At 49.7% G+C, this 17500-nt stretch overlaps 2 protein-coding genes across 2 annotated transcripts in view; one reads left to right on the top strand and one right to left on the bottom strand.

Moving 5' to 3' along the window:
• Positions 1-2790, top strand: part of RAB35 (RAB35, member RAS oncogene family) — a 24331-nt gene extending 21541 nt beyond the window's left edge. Inside the window, 1 exon segment of the mRNA XM_032229707.1 lies at positions 732-2790. Within this exon segment, the coding sequence (XP_032085598.1) occupies positions 732-860 (129 nt within the window). The 3' untranslated portion in view covers positions 861-2790.
• The window catches only part of BICDL1 (BICD family like cargo adaptor 1), a 51532-nt gene continuing 36139 nt past the window's right edge, over positions 2108-17500 (bottom strand). The window contains 4 exon segments of the mRNA XM_032229374.1: positions 2108-2194; positions 11548-11665; positions 13519-13679; positions 13682-13759. Coding sequence (XP_032085265.1) covers positions 2108-2194; positions 11548-11665; positions 13519-13679; positions 13682-13759 — 444 coding nt within the window.

Below are 17500 nucleotides of genomic sequence, written 5' to 3'. Positions count from 1 at the left end.
TAATTGGGGAAGATGGTGGGGGAAGTACCAGTCTTGCTTCAAGAGCTTGGGGGCGGCCAAGACTTTTCCCAATCTTTCTGTCCTATTCCACTCACGATTCCCCCTAACAGTTGGGGCTTCTTCTAGTCCCTGGTCACGTAACAGGCTCCCTGGGCTATGCCACAAGGGCAAGCGAGGTGGGATTAGACCTAATCCAGCTCCTCAGGACTTTGGAGGCAGCAAACAGCAAGGGTGGCTTCTTCCTAAATTCAACAGGATGAGGCGCTAACTCTTTACGGCAGGAGTGTCCAATGTGGCAACTTTAAAAGCGGTGGACTTCAACTCTTAGAATTCCCCAGCCAGCTGTTGTGGCCGGCCAGTGGCGCTGGCAGCAGAGTCGGACAGTGAGGAGGGTTGGGGAGGAACATGGGCCAGTCCTGGAGTCTGGGGAAGGCTCTGACGAGGGCTCTGCGTTGGAGGCAGAGATGAGGCCAGGGCTGTTTGACAGTTATCAGCTGCCTTCGGACATCAGTGGGGCAGAAGAACGGCTGGAGCCTGTTCCCAATGTGTGCCTGCTCAGAGTTGCCAGACGAAGGGAACAGCTAAGAAACAAGGGTCGACTTGGGAATAAGGCCACAGGGGGACGATGAGATGTAGTTCAGCAACCACTTCCAAGTGCCTGAAATCAAGGCCTCCGTAGCCCCGTTCCTAATTTCCTCCCCTTCCTTTTTTTAATCTCCTTTCCTCCCCAGATGTTCAACTGCATCACGGAGTTGGTCCTTCGGGCGAAGAAAGACAACCTCGCCAAGCAGCAACAGCAGCAACAGAACGACGTGGTGAAACTCACAAAGAACAGTAAACGGAAGAAGCGTTGCTGTTAATGACCTTCCTCCTCCTCCTCCTCCTCCGGGGGCGGCAGAGACTGGGCCTTCGGGCAGCCCCGCCCTCGCAGCCTGGCGCAAGCGGTGCCCCAGGACTCTCCCCCCCTCCTCCTCCTCCCCCTCCCCGCGTGCCGTTATTTAAAGGAGCTCCCGCCGTCTTCTCGATCAGGAGGCACCTTAAACCTCAACCGTGCCAAGAACGGGGATGGGACGGACGAAGGTTACGCCCGGACTCTGCCCATCCTAAAAGTTTTTTTTCTTCCTGCCTCCACCCCCTCCTCTTGAAGAGCATCTAGTAGACAAGGAAGACTTGGCCTACAGAGGGGACTTCAACGTTTTGTACATAATGTATATGGGCTTTGAACCAGCTGCACCCCCCGCTTCGGGCTTCTGCCTTTTCTGACTCCGCCAATCATGAATTGTTCAGAACTCTTCTTTTTTTGTCGTTTGTCTGTTTTTGTTTACTTGCTTTTTTTTCTCTCTCTCTCCCTCTCCAGAAACACAGTCCAATAACCTTACAAACTCGGGGCTCTTGTTGGCAGACCATTATTTTTCAGTCTTCATGAGCCTTTTAAACGAGGATGGATCCTTGGCGATCCATCTTTTGAAATCCCTTTTTTTCCCCCTCCCTAAACTCTGGAATCATTGGACATTCCCCCGGGAGTTGTTTTGCGTTTCTCCGCCCATCAATTCCCTCCTTTCCAGAGAAGGATAACGATCCCGCTTTCAAACCTCCGTGGCAGAGGGGGGAAAAAATTAGGATCAAAACTCACATTGCCCTTCTGATAGTATTCCTGTCTTTATTCTAAGACTTCAAGAACGAAAATCACCTTTTTTTTTTTTTAATAAGTGTCTCGTTTTGTATCAGGTATGAAGTGTGAACAGAGAAATGTGCTTCTGATGGGATCAATTCTTCTTCCTTTTGCCCTCCCCTTAATTTTTTTTCCCCCCTTCAAAAGCTGGAGAATTTGGGAACGAATAGCTGGATGGTTTTCGTCAGTTCGAACAAAACCTGCGTCTCGATTCCGATTCTAGCTGCTGAAGAGCCGAATAGTTGTTCTGATTAGGTTAAAACAAGGTATATAATAGGAGCTTCTACCCACCATATAATCACCAGCTTTTAATTTGATGCCCGACAGAGCATATCAAGAGGGCAAAAAAGCCACCCGGTCCTCAAATCACTCGGGCGTCTCCCCCGTTATGGTCCTGACGATGACCAGGATCATGTTCAGTGTCGATCCTTGGACTTAAAATATTTGCCGGAAAGGCTCAGCAAAAACCCGGGTATTTATCGTCCGCTGTTCTTTGGACAGGAAGTAGCAACAGCCACCCCGCTGAAAGAAAAAAAAGGAAAAAAAAAAAAGAGACGAGTTTCCCCCTTAGCCGAAGGGAATCGTCTTCCTCTTCCGCCTGGTTCGCTGTGGACTTTTAAGATACTTCCGGCCTCCTCGGAGACAGTTCGGGCCCTGAGCAACTCTTGATTTAGAAGGAACACCAGCAACGACGGAAGCCCGTCAAGAGGAACGAGAAGGGGGTGGGGGGTTTGGACGTCGGCTGGGCAGTGGCGGCTAGAAGCATCGGGGCAATTCTCGCCGGCGGGCATTTTCTCAACAATGCAGCTGTGTGTAGTGAACAAGCAAGGGCACGGAGGGCTATTTGCTAAGCCCGGGAACCCCACGTTCTGCCTCGGAAGGGTGGTGGGCTTCCCAAGGCAACGTCCCCTCTGGGCCTGTCCGCCCGGGGGGGGGGGGCTGCTACGTAACCTCCAGATGTTGTGAGTGCGGTGGACGGTGCACAGGGTTGGGGGAGGGAAGGGGAAGGGGCCGCACCTTAGCAGTGCTAATGTCGAAAGTGAAATGTCTTAACTGGTTTGCTTTAGATGATTTCTGTATATGGGAACTTATAATTAACGCTTTTTAAATAATTAAGAAGGGAAAAAAAACAACTAAAAATAAGGTGCCAATCTGCCACAGTTTCCTCCCGGGCTCCAGTTTTGCTTCTCCTCGCCTCCGGCAGTCGAAACCTAGCAGGACCCCCATGCCCCCCCCCCCAAATCCGACACTTGGGAAGTGAGAGCTCCTTTCCGGAAGGAGTTTGTTTGTCCACTATGGTTTCCTGCCCAAAAAGCAGGCCACAGGTGTTTAATTTGGTTCCACCACAAAACCGCGGTAGACAAAAGCGTGCTCGACGAAAGCTCGTACGTGACGTCATCACAGCGCGACGAAAACATCGCACTGTGAGCGGTAAATTTAAAATTAAAGTGAAAACCTTACCCTAACCCCCCCTAAACAACCCTTAACCTAACCCATAACCTAACGCTAAACCTAACCCTAACGCTTAACCTAAACCTAAACCTAAACCTAACCCTTACCTTTATGTGAATCGGCTTGCTTAATTTTATTTTAATTTCAATTTAATTTATTTTTAATTTTTTCCGTCGCGCTGCTGATGACGTCAGGTACGCGCTTTCGTCGAGCGCGGTTTTGACGGGTCACGGTTTAATTTCCAAGTTTAGTTGGCCCAATCTGATTTTGTCTTTTTGGGCGGACGTAAACGGAGGGGTAGCAGGTAACACGTTACACTTGCCTATGTGCGATGGTGAGTTTTCCCCGTGCTAAGTTGATGTGGCAACAAGTAGCAATCGGATCCTCAGGTAGCAGGGAACACGGATTTTTCTTTTCTTTTTCTTTTCTTACAGTAACAATTCCAAGAGAGTGTGAACTGTTTAAATTAAATTTTAAAAAACCAACCCTTGAAACTGAAAAACCTTTTGTGTGTGTGTGGTGTGTTGCATGTATATGTGCGTGCACAAAATCAGCCCAGTGCCTAATGTACGGATGTGCAGAGGAGAGGAGAGCAGTGGAAATCTATGGACCGGTCCTGGGGCCGAAAGAGCCGCCGCTGCTAGAAAAGGCCCACTCTAGCTCTGGCGATAAAAGGCAGGGGCGGAGATGAATAGATGTGGCAGAGGAGAGAGAGCAGTGGAAATCTATAGGCCAGTCCTTGGGACAGAAGAGGCACTGCTACTAGTGAAGTCCCACTCTAGCTCTGGCGATAAAAGGCAGGGGGGAGAGATATAGATGTAGCAGACAACTATTCATCTTATGGCCAGACGGACTTGTTAGCCTGCAAGAGAATTTTTTTGGCAGGGCTGCCGGACACTCCTAATAAAGGAATCTTTGAGTTCACTTCGGAGGGTTTGGGGAGCTGGGTCCGAACACCTGGACGCTTCAGTAGCCCAGTCAGACTGTGATTCAAATATGATAAGTTAAAGGTTCCCCTTGCACATCTGTGCTAGTCGTTCCCAACTCTAACGGGCAATGCTCATCTCCGTTTCAAAGCCGAAGAGCCAGCGCTGTCCGAAGATACCTCTGTGGTCATTTGGCCGGCATGACTCAATACTGAAGGCGCACGGAACGCTGTTCCCTTCCCACCAAAGGTGGTCCCTATTTTTGTCCTTGCGTTTTTTACATCCTTTCAAACTGCTAGGTTGGCAGAAGCTGGGACAAGTCGCAGGTGCTCACTCCTTTACTCGTGCTAGGGATTCGAACCGCTGATCATCTTTCTGATCGACGAGCTCAATGTCTTAACCACTGAGCTACCGCGTGGCTGAACCCCAGTCTTTCCATCTACAACAGGTGGCCCCAACCCCTGATCCTGGAGCGGCACCGGGCCACGCGAATAATCAAAGCCCCATCCGTGGGATACAGGCTGTGCATGAAACCACGGCACCTCTGCTCCATGGAACCAGTGCCTGCTGCCCGTAAAGTTTGGGGGCCACTAATCAACCCTGATCACATCCAGATTAATTTCCCTGAGACCCCCGTTTTCCCCCAAAGAACCAGGAGACCCGGGTGTTGTTTTTTTCTACTAAAATAATGCCTTTATAGAATATCTTATAAAAACCGTACAGTTTATAACAGGACTGCTACGTACAAAAATTACGATATGGTTTTGGTATGTACACAGACCTATATAAACATTCTGTCTGCCCGCTCCAGCGATGTGCTTGTTTCACCCCTCCTTCCCTCCACCCACACGCTACCACCACCACCACCCAGTAAAACCCCACCCCCCCCTTCCCCACTGACCAGTCAAACCAGTTTTCTCTGGCAGAGGGGAAGGTGCCAGTCAGGCTACTAACCAAGGGATTTCGCTCGGGACGTCTTTGCCAGCCGCCAAGCCGCCTTCGGTTCCCAGCCCTCTTCCCCGGCAGTGTCCTCTTGGGCTACACGTCCCATCATTCCCAAGCATTCCAACAACATCCATGCAGGCAGGGCAAAGGGGGGAGGGAGCGGGAAATGTAGTCCTCTACATCTTCCCAGGGGCACAGTTTTAAGGGCTGCCTGATAACCTTGTTCCAACTATTGCAGAGGATATAAGCCGCCAATCGTGCAAATCGGGAATATTTTCTCCGTATCAGGCCTGAAAAATTGAAACCTTCCCTCCTTCCCAAAACAAAATAAAATAGAGAAGAGAGGAGCAAAAGTGTTTTTCTGTGCAGGGATTTCCTTTCTTTTGAGGATGGGATTTCTCTCGCCCTCTGCCTTCATGACAGTCCCTGGATCTGGGTGCATTTTCCCCCTGTGTATTCTGTTTTTCTTTCCTTTAGCCCAGGAAGTTGGCTTAACTCCCTGTCTAACCGTGATTGCGGTTCGCACACCTCACCTTAAAACTTATTTCTTTACGGAGAGTCCTCGACTCCCCAACTCCAATTTTTCCATTGCTAAGCAAGGCCGCCCACTAAGCGAGTTTCGCGCCACGCTAACAGCGTTTGCCATTGTCGTTAAGCGAATCCCCTTTAGCCCTGCGTAGCGAAGGAAGTTGGTGCGGGCTTAACGCCCTCTCTTAACTGATTGCCGTTCGCACAACCTTGCCTTCAAAGTTACTTCTTGACGGAGAGCCCTAGGTTTCCGACTCCCGAAATTTTCCGCTGCCAAGCAAGGCCGCCACTAAGCGAGTTTCGCTTCGCGGGATGAGCATTTGCCACTGTCGTTAAGCCAACCCATCCGTGTGGTGACGTGACTCGTTCGGACGTGAAGCGAATCTGGCTTTTCCCCTCTTGACTTTGCTCACCTGAAGGGGATCGACGGTCACTGGCAACTGCTGCTTGTGCCACCTATTTCTACCCCCTGGTTCACCTCCCCGCTTTATTGGAAAGTAACAAATGAACAACCAATAAATCCCAAATTCCATTCTCCCCCCCCAGTGATTGCTTTCATGACACTATTCCCACCTCAAAAGATGGTAGCTGACATTGCGGGAGAGGGGTATCAGTAATATTGGAAGAGTCTGAAGCCCCCTCCTCAATCATCCATACGGCATAAGATCACAGCTTCCTTCACTGATATCCAATTATTATTTTCTTTTCTTTTTTAAAAACCGCCTTCCTCCTCTCAATTTTCCTAGTGCCATCTCTGATTGTACTACTGCATCTACTCAAAGGCATCTCTCCTAGAGACCATGTGTAACAGAGGTGGTAGTCAGCCAATTCGGGTGAATCGATAGCGGCAGCTGCGGAGGCTCTACCCACCCGCCCCGATGTAATGCGCGAGCAGTGCACTTGCGCAGACGCAGCGCGTGGGAGTGAAGCGAGCACACGCTCACATTTGCGAACCGGTAGGAAAGGTAAGTGAATCCCGTCGCTAGTGTGTATCTACATGTCTCCCAAACCAAGCCAATCCCACTGTAGTTCAGCATGTGGCGTCAACTCCTAACTTGGGTTAAGGAGTAAGCCATGTTCCATTAGCCCCGGGTCAGGAGATTGTCTGAACACAGCCATCATTTCAGATGGCTTACTACTGAGCGTACCATGGATGAGTTATGTTTTATTCAGTGGTGAAATTCAAATTTTCTTACTACCGGTCTGTGGGCATGCCTTGGGGTGTGGTGTGGCTTGTTGGGCGTGGCAGTGGAAGGAGACTGTAAAATCTCCATTCCTACTCCACTCTGGGGCCAGCCAGAGGTGGCATTTGCCGGTTCTCCGGACTACTCAAAATTCCCGCTACCGGTTTTCTCAACTACTCAAAATTTCTGCTACCGGTTCTCCCCAACTACCAAAATTTCTGCTACCGGTTCTCGGACTACTCAAAATGTCCGCTACCGTTGTCAGAACTACTCAAAATTTCTGCTACCGGTTCTCCCAACTACTCAAAATTTCTGCTGCCGGTTCTCCCAACTACTCAAAATTTCTGCTACCGGTTCTCCCAACTACTCAAAAGTTTGGCTACCGGTTCTCCAAATTACTCAAAATTTCTGCTACCGGTTCTCCAGCACCTGTCAGAAGCTGCTGGATTTCACCCCCGGTTTTATTGGCCATATATGTTGGGTCTCTATTGCCCACACCCATCCAACACCTCCAAGACCACTCTTAGTAGAAGAAGATCAGCAGCTCAGGAAGCACCAAATTAGATCCAGGCTAGTCTCAATTAACCCATGTTAGCTGTGGATGATGGAAGCCGTCCTCTGAATTCAGGGGAGTAACACTTTTAGGGAAGACCGTATATAAAAGTTGTCAAAGACAAATACAGAATCTAGCTTGTAAATACAAACCAGATACCCGAAGGACAATTTTAAGGTACTCAAAGATGCAACTGGAAATTGGGGGGGGGGGGTAATTTAACCCACGTTCTCTCCCAATTTTGCTCGATTTGGCACCCAATGTGTTTTAATTTCAGGAAATATTTCCCCACCCCAATTTCCAGAATCTCTTACCACCACCATGTTTTGCATAATACTTAGAAACTCCTGGCCTTGAAATTCTACAACTCCCTAGCACACAGGGATGGCGAGCTTTTTCTTATGGCATGGCAAAATTAATTGTGTGTGTGTGTGTGTGCACGCTATTGCGCATGCACGTGGGCCCACACCAATGCATCCTCCCCGCCCACTTGCACATGCGTGCGCGATCCCCACCCTCCCGTGCATGCGTGCACGCCCCCTTCCCAGGCTACGGAGGCTTTCCTGAAGCCTGGGGAGGGTGAAAATGGACTCCTTCAGCCCTCCGGAAGGCTGAAAATCAGCTTGCCGGCATGCTCATGCGCTCCGGAGCTGACGTGGCGTGTCAGCAATATGGCTCTGCGTGCCACCTTTGGCACGCATACCATAGGTTCGCCATTGTGGCTGTTCTGTCCCAAGCCTCTAACTTTACTGACACCGGCTTGGCTGTCTGCCACGACTAAGGAGGGAGGTAGGCAACCCCTTGGCTGGGAACCCAGAAAACTATCTCTTAGGAAAACAAGGCCTGAAGTCACGGATTTCTTCAAACGTTCACTACTCCTGGATAAATAACTATGTTTCCTGCAAAATTCCCCTCTCATCACCCACCTATAAGCTCTCTTGGAGGGGCCACTCAGTAGCCACCTGTTTCCTATTTCCTTCTGTGACCCTTTTTCCAAAGCTGCTCCCCCTCCTCGCAGCCCTACGTATACGTACATCAGGGACAGCCTCCCTCTGTTCCTCCTCACTGCTCCCTGACTCAGACGCCACCTGGTGGCCAACAGGCCTCTCTAGTCCTGCTCTGACTCCAAACACCCCACAGAGTCGTCCTCAGCCTCCAGGCAGTCCCATAGTATTCATCGCTGTCAGATTCCACCGACAGCTCAGCCGGCCACTGCTGGGCCACAACAACGGCCCTAGAATTTCTTCATCTTGACAGCTTTGAAGGTTTGTTGCCAGCGATGCTGGGCTGGGGAATTCTGGAAGTTGGAAGCTCACCCCTTTGGTTTAGCCAAGGTTGAGAAATGGGGTTCCAGAAAGTTATCAGGTTGGGAAAAACCCCAGATCCAATCTTGATATTATCAGCTGATTTTTTTTTTTTTAATAATTCCTGATCCTAATTCCCCCTTCTGCCCCCCCCCCAAATAAGTCACTTTTGGTCTTTTTCAGGCATGGTTAGAGATGCCACTGGGAAAATGGTTGCAATGCTTCCAATGCAACCATGGCACATGTTACTGTGCTACATGACCCGTCAAAACCGCAGTCCACAAAAGCGCGCTCGACGAAAGCGCGTACGTGACGGCATCACAGCATGACGAAAAAATTAAAAATTGAAATAAAAATAAAATTAAAGCAAGCCGATTCACATAAAGGTAAGGGTTAGGGTTAGGGTTAGGGTTAGGGTTAGGGTTAGGTTAAGGGTTAGGGTTAGGGTTAGGTTTAGAGCGTTAGGGTTACGTTTAGCGTTAGGTTAAGGGTTAGCGTTAGGTTTAGGGTTAGGTTAAGGGTTAGGTTTAGGGTTACGTTTAGCATTAGGTTAAGGGTTAGCGTTAGGTTTAGGGTTAGGTTTGGGGGGTTAGGGTAAGGTTTTCGCTTTAATTTTACATTTACCGATCACAGCGCAATGTTTTCGTCGCGCTGTGATGACGTCACGTACGCGCTTTCGTCGAGCGCGCTTTTGTCTACCGCGGTTTTGTGGTGGAACCACTGTGCTAACCAACCTGGTTCTCCCCAGGCCGCCTTCTAAGTATTGTTGGCTTAATTAACCTTAACGATAACCATGAAAATTGTATCCATGTCCACTTGAGAGAGGAGAACCGTGATGTCTAACTTATGACAACGCAAGGCGTTGCCGTATCAGCTCCTTTCAGCCTTCATTTTCGGCCGTTTTTTGCCCTCCTGAGGCTTCCCTGAAGCCTCTGGAGGGCGAAAAATGGCCCTACGGGCAACCCGAAAGTTTGGGGCAGTGCGGGAGACCGTTTTCACCTTCCCCGGGCTCCTAGAAAGCCTCTGGAGCCTGGGGAGGGTGAAAAACCGTGACCCGACAGAAGCGTGAATGTCAAAAGCGCGCCGACAACAGCGTGCCGACAACAGCGCGCTGACAGAAGCGCAATTTAAGTTAAGGTAAGGTTTAGGGTTAGGTTTAGGGTTAGGTTTAGGGTTAGGTTAGGTTACAGCGCGCTTCTGTCGGCGCGCTGTAGCGCTCATTCGTTGGCGCTCATTCGTCGGCGCGGTTTTGTCAGTGCGGTTTAGTCAGGCGCGCTTTTGTCGTTCGCGCATTTGTGTGGAACCATGAAAACAGTTCCACCGTGCCATCCTGTGCCAAAAGCAGGCAGAGGGGGGATCATGCGTGCATGCACAGGAGGGGGGGTGCGTGCATAGAATTATGGGTATGGGCATGCCCGCATGACGCCCCTGCGCTCTCCTGCTTTAGGCACGCGATGGCAAAACCTTTAGCCATCGCTGGAGGAGGACATGGCCCCACTTAATGCAAATGCTATGAATCGAGCCATTCAAAAGTGACTTGGAGATGCTCTCCAGCATCTAGCATTCTCAGCTGGTTTAGGCGCCCTCCTTCACCCTGGTTGGGACTTCTAGTCCTAATACCCATGGAAAGCTTGAGAAAGGGCCAGCATTGAGGCAAGATCTCCTCGCTTAGAAAGAACCCGTGGTCCCACAACCTAGGGCTCTCTCTCTCTCCTCTCTCTCTCTCCTCTCTCTCTCACTCTCTCTCTCTCTCTCTCTCTCTCTCTCTCTCCCTCCCTCTCTCTGTCTCTCCTCTCCTCCTCTCTCTCTCTCTCTCCTCCCTCCCCCTCTCTCTCTCTCCCTCCCTCCCCCCCCCATGGCAACTTTGAAGATGTTGGACTTCCAACTCCCAGAGTTCCCCAACCATGCCAGGTGGAGAAGCTCTGGTCTAAATCAACTGGGAGGGAGGGAGGGAGGGGGACACTTCTTGGTGACTTTCCTCCAGAGAACTTAAGGTAAAGGTTCCCTCACCCATGCGTACTAGTCATTCTTGACTCTAGGGGGCAGTGCTCATCTCCGTTTCAAAGCCAAAGAGCCAGCGCTATCCGAAAACTTCTCCATGGTCATGGGCTGGCATGACTCAACGCCGAAGGTGCACGGAACGCTGCTCCCTTCCCACCAAAGGTGGTCCTTATTTTCTACTTGCATTTTTTAAACATTCTTTCGAACGGCTAGGTTGGCAGAAGCTGGGACAAGTCACTCCGTGACGCGGCACTAGGGATTCGAACCGCCAAACTGCCGATCACCTTTCTGATCAACAAGCTCAGCGTCTTAGCTACTGAGCCACCGCGTCCCTCTCAAACTACCAGTCCTTGGAACAACTTCATTCTACGTTCTTTTGCAACTTAAATTAGGAAGCTGTGAGAAGTTATCTCCACGTGATGTTAGTTTTAAAGATCTGCAGAGTTGCATTTCTGATTGCTATAACTTAAACCTCTCAAAAGGTCCTCACTAGCGGTGATCTTGCTCTGCTGGAGCTATTCCTAATTTTAGGAGAAACCACCCAGAGCTGGTGTGGTAGAGTGAGGGCCTGAATCCACGTCCTAGTCTTGCCATTATTTGGTTACAGAAGTAGACATTAGACTACTCCCTCTCAACCCTAAAACCAGAGTGGTGTAGACATGAAGAGCCTGATCTAGAAGCTTGGAGGTCCAATCCAACCTCAACCATGGAAGCTCCCTGTGTGGTTTTGGGCCAGTCAAGTTTGTTTCCAGCCCAGCTACCTCATAAAAAAATAATTAATAATGAAATATTAACTCTGGGTTTTTAGACAGGAAGACTGGATTTCTGATCTAACCAACACCTCTTTCTCAGGGCTGGTGTTTTCCAGAGGTGTCGACCCAGGCTCCCTTCCTTGTCAACCTGTATAGGACAGGGGTCCAACATTTCTGGAAGACATCAACTTCAAGAAAGTGGTTCTAGAACCGAGAGGCCTACTTCTCACCGAGTTGTCGCAAGGGTGAGCGATCTCGGATCGAACGGGCTGTTTTACCCCCAAATGTCCCCCTTCTCCTTTTTTTTTTTCCGGAGAGGTAGGGTTCAGGTAGTCTGGTCTGGTGGCTCTTGGAAGGAAGCATGAGAGGCAAGATTGAGGGAGAAAAACCTGGAGTCTTTTGAAACTTTCTCCTGGAGGTAGTAGGATGAGGTGGGATTCAGTCAATTCGGACCGGTTCAGGCGAACCTGATGCTAATTTTACATCTGGTTCACTGAACTGGTACTTGCGAGGACTGGCTGGCCCCGAATAAGTCTCCTCGTAGCTCGTTTTGGATGCCAGTAAGTGCAGGGCCCATACAGAGGCCTCCTAGAAGTCCGGAAATGAGCCTCTGGAGTCTGGGAGAGGCCGTTTTCACCCTCCGGAGACTCAAGGTGAGCCTCTGGAGCCTGGGGAGGATGAAAATCCCTCCTCCGCCGTAGTGTATGAGGCCAAGTAGGGGACCATGACATAGACCAGTTAAGGATGGGAAAACGAGGGCTATGGATTTGGACAATAAAGAAGTATCCTTCCCAGATTTTGCCTAATGCTTAGCTGGTCTCCAAAAAGATCTGGAGATCTGCTTCTGGAACATCATATTTTGGATTAGGACTTAGGACACCTGCTCTCTTGAATTGAAGAGGTTTTCCTGAAATGCTTTCCCATCGGGACGGTGGTGTTTTGGAAAGAAGGCAAAGGAATAAGAGTTCAAGTCCCTAACCTCCACGCTCTTCAGTCGTCACCAGAAGCAAAACAGATCTAGCGATAAGGTGCTTCACCCTTTGATTGTTGACTCCTCCGTCAACTCTAAGGCTAGCTATTAACTAGGTTTCCTTTGCTCTTGGGGGCTGCACGGACATTAAACCCGGTCTAGATTTCGAAGGAGTTGGGTTTTCTGACTCACAGGTCCTAGTTGTCCCCAGGTTCATGAGATCTTAGGCAAACACCACCGTGACGGCAGTTGGAAGACCTTGATAACTGAGGAGGTGCTAAAATGTCTTCTCAGTTGATGTTCTGTCCCCCCACAAACACCTTCTGGAGATATTTTGGGAGGTCCCCAAATATTGTCATCTCCATCTGATGACAATATGGCAATCGAGAACAACAGCAAGCTGATAAGATCTTTAGGTCTTATCTTGCTTCTTTCTTTTAGGCTGCCCCAATTTTTATCTCTGTCTTTCTACACTTGAATGTCTCTTTCAGCGTTGGCGCTCTGCCAGAAACCAGTAGTCTTCCCATCCTGGCCCTGTGTCCATTATAGGTAGTCCTCGGTTTACGATTGCAGCGGAGTGCAACACTTCCACCGCAAGGCGGGCGTTAAGGGAGCTTTGCCTCCTGTTAGAACCTTTCTCGCCACCATTGTGAAGTCAACCATTGCGTCATTAAGCGCATCCAACTTCCCCCGTTGACCATGCACGCTGGAAGCCCAGAGGGGAAAGTGACAAATGGGGGAAATCACGCAACCGCACAGCCGTTCGTTAAGTCCAATGCCAGTTGCCAAGCGACCAAATTGGGGCCGCCGCAACGCTCACAAGGTGAGAAAAGCGGTCACTGAGTCCGATTTGTTCGGTGCCATCGTAACTTCGGACACGGCCCCTAAACGGGACGGATGTAAATCGAGGACTACCTATAGGAGGAAACCCAGATTGAGGTCTAAGCAAAGTTGATGGTTACGCGGCCCAGGAAACCCTACTTCCCTGTTGCACCATTAACGCGAAGAGACGGACGAGGGTGTCTGTAAACGTGAAACGGACCTCACAGACTGTGTGTTTGTGTGTGCCTGCGTGCGTGTGTGTGTGTGTGCTGCACTTAAACGCTGAATGGCCTTTTGGCAGTAGCTTGCACGAGGATTAGGACTTAGGAACCATCTGCCACCAGTTTTTTCCACCTTCCTTCCTGACCTCCTTCCCCGCCCCCCCCTTCCCCTCTTCCCCGTCACCAACCCAACGCGAATACGGGGCAAACAATGAACCGCTCCCTTCCAATTAATTTTTCTTGAAAAAGAAAATAGGCGGCTCCCTTCGGCTCCAACCGGCTCGGAGCCCTGCTGCTGGAGCTTCAGCATTGGCGAAGGCCGGGCACGCCGCTTGGCTCCGTGGCTGCTGGGGTGTACATCATCGTCTGGCTCCATTCCTTAGGATGCCTGTCCATCAGCTGCTGGTCGATGAGCCTCTGCATGTCATCCTACGTCCAGGAAGAGGAAAAATGTTCAGGAGAAGCCAGTGATGATGGGAAGGGAAGTGACATAGAGCAGGGGGTCCCCACTACCGTGGTTTATTTGCAACCGGGCTGTGGGGTGTGTGCAGCCGTGCATGCCAGCTCATTGCTCATGCGGCCCGGTTCCCATCTCCCCACCCCCGAGCCAGCTTGGGGACCACTGATGTTGAGCCCAAGAGCGGTTGGAGAGGCCCATATTAGGCCCAGGTTCAGGGCTGGCCATGGTGTATGATCAAAAATATCAAGATGGCGGCCACCAATCCCAGCACTACCACTTTTTACGGGTGTTGACATAAAAAATGGATAGCACTGATTTATGGGCATTGACAAAAGGAGTCAATTGCATTGTTTCATGGGCTTTGACAAAAGGTGTCAATTGCATTGTTTCATGGGCATAGACAAAAGGAGTCAATTGCATTGTTTTATGGGGATTGATAAGAGAAGTCAATTGCATTGTTTATGGGGATTGATAAGAGAAGTCAATTGCACTGTTTTATAGGCATTGACAAATGAAGTCAATGGTACCATTTTATAGGTATTGACAAGTCAATCGCACTGTTTTATGGTATATTGACAAGTCAGTTGCACCATTTTATGGGCATTGACGAATGAAGTCAATCTCATCATTCTCTGTTTATTGTTGTATACATTCTTTTGCACCAGGGTGGCCACCATCTTTGGACCCTACCTACTAGACACCCTTCCCTGTGGTTTCGCATGCTTCCTCATTTCAGAACTGACCCCATCCCAGATCTGAGGACTACAAAGAAGAATGTCTACTGCTGGAAACTGGGTTCCATAATCCGCAATCTTTGATCGCATGGTGTCTTGAACAAGCCAGAATGAGCCAGCTTCAGTCTCTGCCTACTAAACCCTGAACTATGATCTGTTGGGTTTGCATCACTTGAGAAGCCAAAATGGGTGGGCAACTATGCAACATTATGACCTGTGGACTTCAACTCCCAGAATTCCTCACCCGGCATGGATTCTGGGTGTTGAGGTCCTTTTGACAATCAATCTAACTTAAGGAGATTGGTTGCGAACATTTATTTCCAAATTGTCTCCTGCGGTTAGGAATTTGAAATCGGCCATCCAAAGGATATTGTGATTTGGTGAGAATTTGGAGATTTTGCTTAGAATAGAATAGAGTAGAATAGAATGAATGAGCTAGAAGGGACCTTGGAGGTCTTCTAATCCAGCCCCCTGTTCAAGCAGGAGAACCTATACTATTTCAGATAAGTGACTGCCTAGCTTCTTCTTAAAAACCATCCAGGGATGGAACGCTCACGATTTTGCATTTTGGGGAGCAAGTCATCAGTATTCACGGTTATTGGACTCAACCTGACATCACTGAGCAAAAGGAGATCAAAATAAAAATTCAGATTACGTGATTACCAGCTATTTTCACAATGGGCCTTGAAGAGTTGGTAGAATGGAATAAACTAGCGTATTTTTTTGGAGTATAAGACGCTCCGAAGTATAAGACGCACCCAGCTTTTAGGGAGGAAAACAACAAGAAGAAAAAATCTGCCTCTGCCTCCCAGCAATTTGCCTCCTTGCAGCAAAACAGCAAACAGCGCCGGTTTCACTTTCAGTTTAGCCTGATTAGCACAAGGAGAAAAAAATCTGCCCCTCCCTCCAGCAATTTGCCTCCTTGCAGCAAACAGCGTGTTTCCATTTCAGCCCAGCTTGATTAGCACAAGCAGCTGATTGTCGGTTGGATTGGCCTCCCGACCACCAGCTGTTTCAGGCTGCAAGGATTGGCATAGCCTATTGCCACCACCATGTTTGCTGCAAGGAGGCAAATTGCTGGCAGGCAGAGGCCAAAGGGTGGGGACCGGTGGGTGGGAGGGACTACATTTATTGCCTGACCCGTCAAAACCGCGCTCGACTAAGCCGCGCCCGATTAAACCACATTGCTGACGTCATCAACAGGGCGACAACAGCCAGTGCGGAGAAAGAAGGGCGCTTTAAATAGCGCTTTGAAAGCAAGCCGATTCAACTTAAGGTAGGGTTAGGTTTAGGGTTAGCTTTAGGGTTAGCTTTAGGGTTAGGTTAAGGGTTAGGGTTAGGGTTAGGGTTAGGTTAAGGTTAGGTTTAGGCTTAGGTTAAGGGTTAGGTTTAGGTTAGGTTTAGGATTAGTTAGGATTAGCTTTAGGGGGTTAGGTTTAGGTTTATGGATTAATTTTAGGTTTAGGGTTTACAGCGTGCTTCTGTCTCCGCGCTGTTGTCGCCCTGTTGATGACATCAGAGACGCGTTTAGTCAGGCGCGGTTTAGTCGAGCGCGGTTTTGTGGTGGAACCCATTTATTGTATAAGACACACCAAAATTTCCACCATCTTTTAGGGTAGTGTGTCTTATACTCTGAAAAATACGGTAATTACGGGGAATCCTTGGCTCTACAACCACAATTCCCGGGCCAGCATGAATTCTGGGAGTTGAAGTCCTCAGGTTGTCAAGTTGCCATGGTTACCCAGCCCTAAGCCTTGCCAGTCTCTGCCCCAAAGGATGAAGCGTTACCCAGGCGGGATGGGACACGAGAGGATGCCATGGGGGAAGGGAAGAAGCGGGTGGGGTGGAGGCCTCACCTTAAAGGCAGGAGGGTGTACGACTAAAGCTGTTGTTACGGGAAGTGATAAAGGCCACTAGATCAGAAACCAAGGAGCCAAATAGTGAAAAGGCCTGAAGAACAAACTGGAAAAAGAGAGAGAGAGAGAGAAAGAGAGAGAGAGAGAAAGAAATGACCACAAGGAGAAAGGGAGGACAAATTCAACCAGGAGAGCTGCGGATGCGGGCAGAGGACATCCACTTGTGATGCTCCCCCTTGTGGATCAAGGGGGAATTTGCACAAGGCCAAGTAGAGTTGGAGTGGCCACCTCGGAGTCTCTAGATGAGAAGGTGGCCACCAGTCCACCAGAGGGCTGGACTTGAAAACTTGGAAGGGAGGAGGATGCGTTTCAGGGATCTGCAGGTTAGACGCGAGGGAGAGGAGGAAGCAGGGTGTTGGGATCCAAAGGGTGGGGCCCTTTTTGAAGTCAGTTCTGAGGGTCATCACCCCATGAAGAAGGACCTCAAGAAGTCCAGCTCTACTGAACCATCTCTCCTCCTCCTCTCCTCCTTGTCCTTTCCTCCTCCTCCTACTTTTCCTGCTCCTCCTCCTCTCCTCCTCCTCCTTCCTTTCTCCTCCTTTTTCCTCCTGCTCCTCCTTTATTCCTCCTCTCCTCCTTCTCATCCTCCTCCTTTCCTCCTCCTCCTGTTTCTCATCTTTTATCCTCCTTCCTTTCTCCTCCTTTCTCCTCCTGCTCCTCCTTTACTCCTCCTCTCCCCCGCCTCTTTTCCTCCTCCTCCTTTCCTCCTCCTGTTTCTACTCCTTATTCCTCCTTCCTTTCTCCTCCTTTCTCCTCCTGCTCCTCCTCTACTACTCCTCTTCCTCCTGCTCCTCCTTTTCTTCTCTTCCTGCTCCTCCTTTTCTCCTCCTCCTTTCCTTCTCCTTTCCTCCTCTTCCTCCTTTCTTCATCCTTTTCTCCTCTTTTCCTCCTGCTCCTGTTTCTCCTCTTTTGTCCTCCTCCTTCTCCTCCTCCCTCCTCCTCTTCTTCTCCTGCTCCTCTTTCTCTTCCTTTCCCCCTTCTCCTCCGCCACCTCTTCCTCCTCTCCTGTTTCTACTCCTTTTCCCCCTTTCCTCCTCCTCCTTTCCTCCTCCTCCTTTTC

Source organism: Thamnophis elegans, chromosome 13 (assembly GCF_009769535.1).
Source record: "Thamnophis elegans isolate rThaEle1 chromosome 13, rThaEle1.pri, whole genome shotgun sequence".
Classification (NCBI taxonomy): Eukaryota; Metazoa; Chordata; class Lepidosauria; order Squamata; family Colubridae; genus Thamnophis; species Thamnophis elegans.
Note: the sequence above shows the minus strand (reverse complement) of the source record. Positions and strands in the feature narration are given on the sequence as shown.